Source organism: Microtus pennsylvanicus, chromosome 19 (genome assembly GCF_037038515.1).
Source record: "Microtus pennsylvanicus isolate mMicPen1 chromosome 19, mMicPen1.hap1, whole genome shotgun sequence".
Taxonomy (NCBI): Eukaryota; Metazoa; Chordata; class Mammalia; order Rodentia; family Cricetidae; genus Microtus; species Microtus pennsylvanicus.
The window spans coordinates 17617587-17630890 of NC_134597.1; the positions used below are offsets into that span (position 1 = coordinate 17617587).

At 36.1% G+C, this 13304-nt stretch overlaps 1 protein-coding gene across 7 annotated transcripts in view; it reads right to left on the minus strand.

The window, feature by feature from the left end:
- Positions 1–13304, minus strand: part of Cadps2 (calcium dependent secretion activator 2) — a 505709-nt gene that overhangs the window by 170010 nt on the left and 322395 nt on the right. For all 7 annotated transcript variants that reach the window (XR_012908510.1, XR_012908509.1, XR_012908508.1 and 4 more), the window contains exon 9: positions 8018–8084. Coding sequence is in view for 4 of the 7 variants with exons in the window: in XM_075953365.1 (XP_075809480.1) it covers positions 8018–8084 (67 nt within the window). In the remaining 3 variants the exon portion in view is untranslated. The remainder of the gene's footprint in view (positions 1–8017; positions 8085–13304) is intronic.

Here is a 13304-nt window from a genome sequence, read left to right on the forward strand (position 1 = left end):
TCAATTTATTCGATGCCCTAGAGTAAAAGTCTTGATCATAACCATTCAATAGTATAAAAAGTAAAAAACAGATCTGCAGATTTCTAAAATATTAATACAAAGTACATCACTACATAGAGTAAATCCCTGAGACAGAGTGTGGAGGGGGAGAAGACAGTGGTTTAGGTCTAGTAATAAATACATAAACACAAAAGTGGAGATGATCTATCAAAGTATATTCTACCACCCACATTGCAGCCATAATGTACAAAAAATTCCCAGGTCAAAGTAACATAGGAGAATGGTACTGGCTGGACTCTGTGCTACTCAAGGGCTGTGGAGAACCAACCCACTCAATGAACAGTCTGTGTATGTGGGTGGTTTATACTAGGTAGGTTTTTCCCAAAAGGAAGAGACACACCGTGTATCTTAATGTGAGTTATGTGTCAAATGGTTATTTAGGTACCATGAAGAAAAGGTTATAAAGAAAATGGGGAAGTGGGAGAGAAAGAGCAGAATGCTACTGTTGGGGCCCATGTGCAGATGATGGTGGTCTCAGCTAGTTTAGGGGGCAGAGTAGATGGGCGTAAATGGTCATAAGTGGAACACTAGTTTTCATAATAAAAGAAGCAATACTTTATGATTGACATGGAAGTAAGAAAAAGAGAGGGATCAAAGACAGTCCTAATAACATTTCAGGGTATATCATACAAATGTTATGGCCACTGTAACTTTTTTTAGATATTCTTTGGAAAGTTCTAGTTATATATTTTCACATATACATAAAAGTTAATATATGAGGATTATATTTTTACTTTATCATTGTTTGTATACAAAAACAAATTTCTAAGCAAGTAAAAAGGTACAGTTTATGGATATGATTTTTTTATTTAAAATAATAAAGTAGATAGATTTCTACCTGTTGACATGTGAGTGTTACATTTTAAAAAGAGACCAAAGTAACTCACACATACACACAGAAAAAAAAAAGTCAATGACTGATTCTGTTAGAAATGGATATGTGTTTGTCTATGTACATTTAGGGAAAACTTCCAGCAATCGTTACTTGACTATACTTGTGCAGGAGCCTGGAGTAGGTGCTATCTAGAAATGTTGATGGGGGTCTTGATAAAGATTTGTTTTGCTATTTATTAAACAATACCCATACACAAATATTAAAGAACAAACAAAGTTCAGTGAATTGCAAGCTACTGCAAAAATACCTGCCTCCACTTGCTTCCTGTCTCAAAAAAAAAACAAGCTCCTTCTTGCTCCACTTCTTCTCCCTGGTTTTGTCCCATCCAACCCTAATAAAAAACCCATCTCTCTGACTAAAACGCTCTTTTCAATCAGATAGCGAACCCATGAAAGAATTCCCATAAAATTTCCCCCTTTTTCTCTAAGAAGGAGAAATTTTAACTCTAACATAGTAAAACTATACAATAAGAATTATTATCAAATATTGTCCAAATAGAAAGGAAAAGTAATAACCTAAACAAAACTGAAACTACATATAACAAGAACAATTTTCAAGTAAGAAATACAGTTTCAAGGTCAAGTTCAATAGTAACTGACAAATTTATAGAGACTACTCCATTAGCTGTCCTTTTCTGAAGAGTCCAGAGTTTGAAACTAGTACACTTTTTACCCAGGTTTAGGAGAACTATAACTGTAACTGTCTAGTCTTCAACTCCATCAAAAACATGAGAAGAAAATAATATTACCTGAGTAAGCAGGAAGTGCATAGCAAGTTACTTTAAAAAATATGAGAAATGACAGAAACAGCTGGCTGTCTGAACAGTTACCCAAAGTTCCCAACATTGGGGCATTCATCTTTGCCATATAGGTCTAGAATATCTGACAGACATTTTTCAGAAGCAGGAAATTTTAAAGGACTTCCTACCCTATCTTGGCATTTTGATAGTCATTTTCCTTTGTGTCCTTCTTGTCCAGTTTGAACAGCATACTGTCAGCAATTGAGGCAAGGGCAGTTTCTTGCCCACACGGCTGGCTTTTGCCACAAAGGAAGCAAACTCCATATGGAGGTTCTTCAGTGCCCACCATCTCATTTTTGAAGGAGACTGGTGCTGCCAGGAGCAAGTGTGTCTCACATCGAGAAAAATTCAAGTTATTAAAGCATTTTAAGTGCATCTTCTGTATGTTTTGAAGTGTCTGAAGATTACCTATCTATCTAAAATATATCTCTGTATCAGCTTGAAAACATAACAAACATGATTATAAGTCTGATAGTTATGGGTGACTATTAACCTATATTTCTTAATTATGCTAAATACTTTGTAAAGGTAATTTTCAAGGATTAGAAATTTACATTATATTGTTAAATGAACTGCATAGGTACAAGAACTTAAACAAAATTAGAAACACATGCACAGTGTGTTATAACAAATATAACCTTAAATTTGCATTAATATACAAAAATCCATATAAATGTAAAATATTTAGGATTAGTATTTGCTTATTTGTTTAAAAGTAGATTCAACAATTTACCCTTTTATCCTATCATTTCTATCCCCCTTTTTTCAAAATGAGAACTCTGAATCTAATCTCTTTTGTTCAGTCTTTTTTCTGACTATATCCAATAACAGCTTGTAACCAATCCCCGTATATGATGACAACCATCTATAACAAAGTAAAAGACCAAAAAACACCCACCCAACCTTTTGCAAATGTGGGTATTGTGTTATTTAATTTTTTTTTTGGTTTTTCGAAGTATTGTGTTATTAAAATTACTTCCTAACGTCTGGGGGCAATGGCAAATCTAGGGGTCCCTCAGGAAACCGAAGCAATGGTCAATTTGCAGAAGGGTTACCTATATCATTTGTTCCCAGTTTCTGAAAAAAATGTAGGGCTTATCTGAAGTTCTGGCTGGAGTAGTGTATGAGGGTGCACCATCTCAGCTAGCTACTTGGGAATTGTCTTGAGCAGTTTATAGTCCAAATCCAATCTTTGGGTGGTGTTTATTAGTTTAGTAGCATTAGGACAATCCAGGTGGAATCATTGTTGTAGGGTCCCACCATCCTTTTGGTGACTATACAGGTTGCTGTTAGTAGTTTATTGTATTCTGTGGATAGCTTAAACATATTTAATGTCATAGGTTGTAAATCTTGGGGAGATTAAAGGACCATGACTATTAAATACATCTAGGATACATAGTCTAGGTAACATTTACACTTCTGGGGTCTTTGAAGGAGTTAATGACTAAATAATTAGACTTAAAGTTTTCCTTAGTTATAATAAAAGGTCTAAAACTTTAGACTCACAAAGTTAGATAGATAACAGAATATTTTCTCTTAGTTTGCCAAATATAAATGGACTGGATATTGTAACTATAATTCTTAATTAATAACTTATTTTAGTAACTGTTTTGTTTTATATAATTTTACTATGTTAAAGTTAAAACTTTTTAATTAGACATAAGGAGGGAAATGTTATGAAATAATCCTTTTATACACTGTAAAGATTTGTCACTTGGATTGGCTTAATAAAAACTTGACTCGCTGGTAGCAAGACAGGAAGTATAGGTAGAACAGTCAGACAAAGAGGAGGCCGAGAAGAAAGAGGGCAGAGTAAGAAGAGTCACCAGTGAGACACAGAGAGGAAACAGGATGTGCAAGATGAAAGAGAGGTCATGCCACATGGCAGAATATAGATTCAGAGAAATGGGTTAATTTAAGTTATAAGAGCTAGCTAGTAATAAGCCTCAACTATCGGTTGAGCATTTATAATTATTATAAGACTCCACGTTGGTTATTTGGGAACTGACAGGTGGTTCAGAGAAAAACTCTGCCTACAGGGTCTTTCATTTTCTACCACAAAACCATGTGTTCATATATTAAGTATGCCCAACTTATATAGTCAGCCACAGAGCCACCATTCTGATCATTGTTGATGTGACAGCCATCCCTTTATTACTTCAAACGGTCTTGTTGTACAAGCAATCAAATGCTACTCTAAACTCAAACTGCAACCACCTTCATGTTCTATATGCACCCGTGTCATCTCAAATGCCTGTGAGGAGTTAATTTCAGTAGGTCCTCCAACTATGCTGAGTCCTTCAAAAATCATTAGGCAAAGAGAGCCACTTATTTAGGTTTAAACAGAATACCAACATGTTCCCGAGAAACGGTATTTCTCATGTGCTTGCAGCGTGTTCTGATCATTGCCTGTTAACATCCCGTGCCAAGTCAGCTGATATGTAATTAACATTATGCCTTGATAGCCTGCTGTTGTTTGCAGCAACTTCAAGTCATGATTCTGACACATCAACAACAAGCAGTGAACACTTGACACAGGGCCAACACAACATAGATGCCTGCTTCAGTTTCCAGCGATGTCACATAGTCAGTCCTTTTCCTGACCCCGGGTCTCTTCAGGCTACCACTCTTACGGTTACTTCTTGGATGCAGCATCACTGTTTTGTACCTTATGGCACTAATAGTCCCCAGTGATTTTTTTTTAAGATATCTGTTTATCTTCAGATGAACTGTGGTTGTGTGCATTAATTTAATCATAGCCATATGGAACAGGAAATATGAGTTTTGCCTCTCCTGTCAAATGGAACATGATTTGGTTGACGTCATCTCATGCCTAGACTAATCCTTAGAACATTGCATAATGCTCCCACATACACTTTGTCTTATCTGCCCTGCGAGGGAAATAGTAACACATCCTCTGGGCAGGCTTATTCTAAAGAGAAAAGAAGATAGATCATATATTAAAAGGGCATTAGGCAAATGTGAGCCATTCGTTAATCACTTAGTAACAATTAGATTAAACACATAAAAGATATGTTAATGTGTAAGTGCCTAAGGAGAATTTGAATTTTCATAGAAATATACAATATCTTGTCTATACAGCTATTTGAATAGATGTTAGAAAATTGTAAGAGAAATAATTACACTTAGTTAAATAAAAAAACTTTCAAATCAATGATGATTTACATCCTGAAGCAGATTACCTGAAGAAAAATTGTTTCAAAGAAATTCATTTCTTATTATAATATGAATTACAATATAATCCCAAAAGTATAAATCATCATAAATGTTAAGTAAGACATTGGGGAAACATAAAAATATGTAAGAAAAATTAATTTTGGTAAGATTTCAAATATTTTCTTTGTAATTGTTCTTTTAATTTAACATGAACAAAAATTTACCTTCATTTTTAAAATTCAGTCTCTTAGTTATTAAAATAGATTTATTACTGAAAATATACCAGGGTTAGAATATAAATGGGATTGCAACCTAAGTAGTAAGCTAAACAAATACCCAACATTAACCGATAATTTGCTTCCTGGTTTTCTAACTCTAATTTAAATTGACATTTTTGCCTCCAATTTTCATGTTCGTATGGGTCTTTGAAAAGTCTTTTCCCCTCAGTGGCTCCTCAAGTGTTCACTTGGAATGATGACTTTTCAGCTGGCCCAACCTGACTCTCAATCAATTTTTATGAGGACAAATTCGTGGGCTGATGGCCGGGTCTCCAGCTCTATCACTCACATAATCCACACTCGCACGCGGTGATGAGATTCACATTATCACTAGAGCACCATTGTGCCGATGGCGGCAGCAGAAACAGCAGGGTATACTGTCCTCCCTATGAAAAGCGACTCCTTCACCTTTCAATAACGCAGTCTGCAGGTATGGACCTACAAGCTGTGTGCAGACAGAATGAGAAATGTCTTTAAAAACACTAATAAAAACTACCCAGTTCCTCCCAATGGGTCATTCTCATCGAATCTCCATACATATCCATCTTGATTTTGAAGTGAGAGCATTCAATTTGGCTTCCCATTACATTTGGAATTGGAAGGAAGATTCAATTGTGTTTCAAACTTCAAAAAGTTATTGGAGAACTGGCATATATATTTCAACACATTTAGGCATAGGATTCTCTCAGTGTGTGTTTCTATCTATCTATCTATCTATCTATCTATCTATCTATCTATCTATCTATCTATCTATCTTCTATCTGATATATCACAAGTATAATAAATTCTAATTCAAGTTTGGTACAATTTTTCTTAAATTTAAATTAAGGAGCATGTGAATTTAACAACGATTTTGATGCAAGTTGACTTTTACCTTTTCAAAGAAAATACATATTTTAGTTATCTGGAAAAGTTAGTTCCACATTTAGTGTTTCACAAAACACACTACTTTATAATTCTGAAATGTTTCTATTCCTTCTTATATTTCTAAATTATCCAATAAATGATATTCAAAATGTATACATTTGTGTTAAAATTTTTGTCTCGTGGGACTATTTCCTAGAAAATAAGAGAGGAAGCAAATGATGATCTTAAGCCTTCCCAGGATTCAAAGCATTAGGTCAGCATTAACTTTTCAAAGCCAGTCTCTAGTTGCCTAATTTTCATACTGAACCAATAGATACACTGGAGACTTTTATGTACTCCCTTAACAAATGTAACCCGCTCATCCTCTAAAACACACTTTCTTATTTCTCACTCACATTTCCATCAGGGAAACAAGAGCCAGCTTAGTTGGTTCAAAAGTAGTTTATCCCCCAAATCATCTATTGGGATTAAGGAATTATCGGAGATTCTCTACAGATTCATGAAACAAAACTGAAAAAGCAGCTTTGTTCCCACGAAAAGTCAGTAAAATGCTTCCAAAAGACAGGGCAAAAACAAATCACAATGATAAGCATGTCCAATTAGGTGCAGATGAGACATCTATAATAGGAATAAAATATCCAGAAAGATTTATATTCAAATTTATTCATAAGCATATTTAGAATTCTGTGCCACTGTAAACTTGAAAACTGCAGAAGATGTTTAATTGGAACAGTTTTGGGGGGGTAGACTACTGAGAACTCTGAGTGGAAATCCCTTCCACAAAGCAATTGTCTGCTCTTTGGATCAAAAGATTGTGTGTTTGTGTGTGTGTGTGTGTGTGTGCACGTGCGCTGTATAATCATGTGCACACACACTATAAGCCATACAAGAAAAGTTTACACTTTAGCAAAGAATAAAATGGACTAGTGATCTACCTTGTAGACACAACTCCTTTTGACTGAATTTTAACACTTTTCTTGAAGACACCATGCTACCACGGAATATCAATAAACTAATTTTTTCCCCAGCAACTGATGGATGACTATATCTCTAGAAAACAACAAATGATAATTTTCCTCCAATGGCATTTCCCCATATCATTCTGATCTAGCCCAGTTAAGCTTGGCTAATGTGGTAGCAATCAATGGGATTTTTACAGGCTCTTCTGTGTTAGGATTCCAAGGGTGATTCTCTTTTCAGGTATTTCCACTGAGAATGGAATAGTTTGAATTTATTCTGGAATGAAATGACTATTTTGAAATCTATTCTTTAATGTAACTAGAATTTAATGATTATGAACAAAGGCTACTTATGATTTTGAAAGGTCAGACGAACACATATACCAATAATGTATATTCAGAATGCAATTACTAGCGGTGGACTATTTGATTTATAAGCACATTTATACGAATACACACAGACATATTCGAAGAAAGCGAGAGAGTGGATGGACCACAATTTATATGCACACTACTACCTGGACGATGCAGTTTTTTTTTTTCAAGGATTGTCTTAGCATCCTTTAGGTCCTTTTAGGAAGCCTTGATTGCCAACACAATTTCTGTAATAATATTATTCTCTTTTTGCCTTTTCCACACAGACTTCACAGTGGCCCTTTGCAATGGCTATTGAATTTGATACCATAACTAGTTGAGCACAGAAGCTGACAAAGGAAAACAGTTGTATACCAGACAACACAAAATATGCACAGAAGGACAGGACATCATTCATTTCACTGTAAGTTGCTTGACATGTTTGAAATAAAAATATAAAAATATTGGCATACAACGAAGCCACTACTTGTCTATTTTCAAATGAACTGCTTTAAAAATAATTCTCAGTTTAATTTCTAATGCAGGAATTATTGTGATATAAGAGATATGACGCAAACAGGTAACAGTGTGAGAGTCTTGTCAGAAAGCAGGAAAATAAATGACTGACCTGAACAAGAACAAAGTAACGCTTTTTCCATCTTTTCCAGACCTTCTGTCCAAGGGCATACAGGTACCTGGGAAGAAAAGCGACAGAATGCATGAATCGTGGTGCCGCCCCGCATAGCCGCACGTCTTCCCTAGGTACTTATGAGACCAGCCCGCTACAGGCAAAGTTTCGTTTCTCTGAAATCGGAGACAACATGCAGCTTCTGTGTTACTAGGTGACTGCGCTGATTCTCCATGCCTGAAAGGAAATTGATTTATGTGGCTTACAATTTGTGAGTCCTTACAGCAAATTGAACGAAGTAGGAGTTAGAAAGGATAATCAAAGAACCAGTTGGAATTTTATTTTCGCACACGTTTCTTAGGCGATACAGAGGCTATGAGCGAAGGAACTTGCACCGAGTTCTTCAGCGCTCAGCTGACTGGTGCTGATGATGAGCGTGGCCTGAGAAGGAGGTAGACACAGAACCAAGCATCCAGGGTGAAAGGTCATTGTCCTGCTGGGTGACCTCGCGATAGGCCTGCACCAATATCCACTCCCATTTCTTTGCCTGTTAGAGGACAACGCTGGGTATCCTGATTTCCAAGTGCTTTGGCGGCTCTGTCATTTTGAGATTTATGTGGCTCATGTAAGTTCTTCACTGAACATTACTTTTCACTACGAAACTCAGCTAATGAAAAAGGTGACATAATTTAGTTTAGCACCATTTCAGCTATGGCTTTTAACTTTGCATGGCGTCTGTAATCTGAACTGAAATGATTAACCTGGACATGCATGTGGAAAGAACACACGATGTATGTGTTCATATGTGTATGCAAGTGATTTGGATAGAAACCCTTCGTGGTATTGTTCATATGTGTATGTAAGTGAATGTCCAAGCTCTTGTGTGTGCATCTTCATGTAAAGTCTAGAGGCTGTTCCCAGGAGCTATTCCTTCTTATTTTTTGAGTCAGGGTCTCTCGCTGGCCTGGAGCTAGCTAAGTAAGCTAGGCAGGCTGGTCAACAAGCTCAAGGTAATCTACCTGTCTCTGCCTTCTCAATTCTGGGATTAAAATCATGTGAAATTATGCTTAGCTTTATTACATGGGTTCTAGCCACTTTACCTACTGAGCTATTTCCTCAGCCCTGAGAACAGAACTTTTGTTCTTACCGATATAAAGGTTATTCAAATGAACTTTATCTATGTACAGTGCTGAGTAATAATGCCACCTCTAAGAGTTTGAGGGCTCAGAGGACTGACCCCTCACAATTCCACACTAGAAATTTTAGCTTCTGTCTTACAACTCACTTTTATGAAACACAGCAAACTTATCCTTTCTTTCTTAAAAATTACTAATTTGAGATGCTTGGGAATATACAGTGGATATATGGACATTGTCTTTAATAACAGTGGGAGCATTAACAGGAAACCTTTCTTCTGAGAAATAGCGGGGCAAGATGTAGAAACGCCTAACTTTCTATTATGGAGTTACTCAGGTCCTACCTGACGTTGTATGAGCACATGGGGTACTACAATTTGCATTTCTGAAAATGGACAACAAATGTTCAAGAGTAAGGGACGTATTAACTAAATGCTAACATGGTATATTCATAGAAAGAAATAATGCCTTGTCGCTGAAATGATAACTTTCATAAAATTAATAAGATGCAGGAAAAATTTACATAATATCATATGAAAGGGTCAGGGTTCATATTATTTCCATATTTAATGATTTGGAATTTATAAGAACAAACACAAAGTAAGTATTCTAAATAATAGCAGAATTAGGATAAAGAACTAAGGAGCTACTAAAGTTCAAAACAATTGGGCTCTTGCATTGGAAGTATCACTCAAATGGCCCAATCAATTATTCATTTGCTTTTAAACACATCAGCTAAGTGTGGAAAGTTCCTCTCTGGCAATCATAATGTACCTAAAGCTACTGTCTGTTTTTGTGGATGTAACATTGAACTCGCTTAGACATTGGTGAAAATGTTGGCTCTTCTTGTTCTCACCTGTTCACTGTTTCTTTCCAAGGTCCCCTAAACGCCCTTTCTTTTCGCCTCTAATTTCTCTTGTGGTTGTGGTGATAGGTGTTTAGCTGCTCTCTTTCTGTCTTTTCTCTATAATTTCCCTCTCCTGAAATGCACATACCCATGTTCCTATTACAGGGTTAACAACAGTGACCTAAGGAGCTTGCTACTGTGGACGTGATGGATGCTCTCTATAAAAGGGCACTGGAATAACCTCTGCCCGTGACCACAGCCTGCCTCTCAGCTCTCTCAGAGCATCTCACTTTGCAGAGTGCTGGGCAGATGGGTCACACATAAGTGAGAGTGATCCACGAACCATCATTACCACATGCAAATTAGTTATGAGTGTTCTAAGCATGCAGGTTCTCTGTAAGGAGTACTAGCCAGATGAACATCATTCAAAAGGATGGGCCGATGAATTTAGAATAACAACGTCTAGTTTCTCTACAGACAGTAGGGGGATATGTGTACGGTGTGTGGGAATAAATACATTTGGATAATAGTGGATGGTTTTATGAGGAAGAAGAATGAAAGCAAATTTGGTACTGGAAGCAGGATATTTGGAAGTCGGATCTTGAGATGTATGAGCTATTGCACTATGAGAAAGAATTTGTTTGAAAACACACATGAGTGACAATTGTCTAAATACATCCAGAAATGAACTGGTCGTAAGAATTTTATGGGCTCTACACATAAAAAAGGAATGACAGTCAACGAAAAGGAAGCATTGTAAACACTATGTGAAAAGCACACACTATTTATTCCTTGTAAAAATTTTAGCAGGGTGGTGTTGGTGCACACCTTTAAGCCCAGCACTTGAAAGGTGAAGGCAGCTGGATCTCTGTGAGTTCAAGGCCAGCCTGGTCTACATAGTGAGTCCCAGGACGGCAAAGGGTACACAGGGGAACCATGTGTGGAAAAATATTCATATTAGTCATATACAATTTTTACCTAAAAACAGAAGTGGGATCTATAAGAAAACATATACACGCTGAAAAAGAAACGTTAAAGTTTACATGTACTTTGTTCTCACCGTAAGTATGAGCTTTGTGATTGAGTCCCAAGGCCTAGCTGCCTTCCTCTATAAGAACAGATTCTTTTCATAAGGAAAGTATTGAAAATTAATGAGTGCATGAAGAAAAATGGTTTGCCAACACTGTTTTAAAATGGAAACTTTAAGCTCACATAGTAAGAAATGATTTAGGCTACCATTAAAAGAGATGCTAAAAATAATAATTATAAATAATCACCTGTAGTCACCACTACAATCAACCTGTGGAATGCCGGGTTTATCGTCTCCATCATGCTTAGTTCTTCCCTTACAGCCGCAGTTCTGTGTATGATTCTGCATCCGACCTCACTGTTCATTTCTACAATGCCGTTGGGATTATACAGCACAGCACATTTTGTGTCTGAGTTTGAGACACAATTTTGTTTTTGATAACAATACTTCTGGGAGTCATCCTTTATGTGTTCCAGGAGTCTATCCCATTAATTACTAAGCAGCATATTCCACTGTATGAATGCATTCCCATGTTGGCACGTGTGTGAGTTGTTGCCACACCTTTGCTTATGAAAAACTGAGTTCCCACGGACATTTACGTGTAAGCCTTTAGCGTTTTCATGCTTTTCTCTCATTCTAGTGTCCAGAAACTAGATTGCTGTACCATACTAAATGTGTGTGTTTAACTGTGTCAGAAATTGCCAGGCTGTTTTTCCAAAGCGATGCTGGTTTGCTGCATTACCACTGGAAGTGCGTGAGAGTGCATCTTGCTTTTGTAACGAAAAAAATCACTGTTAAGAAGTACTCTGGCTATGTGGTCATTCTGACTCCACAGCTATTCCTCATATGATTAAATTGAATACTTTGAACAAAGGCAAGGGCCTTTACCTCCGCCTTGAGTATAGTGGAGAACTCCTCGAACACTTTCCCTCTAAAATGAGTTCTTCAGTTTATAAGACCCTTGTAATGTTTAAAATTCAGAAGAGTTTAAATTCATTACAGATGGGTGCTAGGATTATTAAGAAGGGTTGGAGTATAGAGGAGCGAGGAAAAGGAGCACAACTTATTATTATATAAATACCAGGCAGTCCATTGATCAGAACACATCTTACAAAAATGAAAACATATTCTCTCTCAACCTATCTGAAGACCCAGTGTGGCTACTGAATCACCAACCTGACACTTATTTATTTTTTGAAATGTTCAATGCGAGTTTGCACATCACTTCTTTTATGATATCTACATCCCAGAAGATTTTTTTTAATTTTAGAAAAATATGAAAATTTACCCTGAAATGATGTTTCACTGGTTAACATGTGTTATTCCATACATATTAATGTTGGGATACTCATTAATTACTAAAAAATTATTCTCTCTAGAGATATTATACAATATCTAAACTAATTTTTAGAGAAGTTGTATACAATAAATGACTTTGAATAGTGGTAAAAGACAATTCTACATCTCTTTAAAAATTTAGAAAGGGCCTCAGGACATCTTAGGGCCACTAATATAAACACCAATTATAACTACCTAATGTTCAACAAAAAGTTTAGCTATTTAACTATTTGGTATAAAATAGAAATATCATTAGGCATACCCTTAAAACCTATTTACTTGTTATTTGTGTTTTAAAACAGTATTATATTTTAAAAGTCAAGCTTATATTTCCTCTTGTCATTTAAATTCTCAACTCATTGATTTCTGAACAGGGTTCTATCAAACAAAGGTGGGGCATGGTAGGGTTATCAGTAGAATTGTACCTCATCTTAGATGGGACAGAACTTGCTTAAAGCCCTAAGGATCTGCTGCTAGGTTGTCTCTGATGCTGGCCTCTTTCTTAGCATTTTGAAACTTGCCAAGTCATTGCTGGCTTTCTCTTGAATGCATGGTCAACTCAATAATAAAGTTGTTTTTAAAGAGTATGAAAATCAGACCTGCTAAATAAATGCATGTTTTTATCTTGGTGGCAATTTATAATGTTGCTCAATAAACAAATATCACCAAGCATGGCACAAGCATTATCTGATGAGCACTGTAGATGTTTTTCTACTTTGTTTTTAAAATGAGTGTAGATGCATTTATTTATATTGTTGGGGGGCTCACATTACTTATTTTCAACACCTATAGAATTTGCCTATATACAAAACATTTTAAAAATCTTTTAAAAAATTTTCAGTGAAAGACAAATAAAAGTAGTTTCCATGCTCCATTCTCTACTTCCATCAGAATATGGTCTTAGGAAACAGGTTCTTTAGCTAGAGTCACATTTGG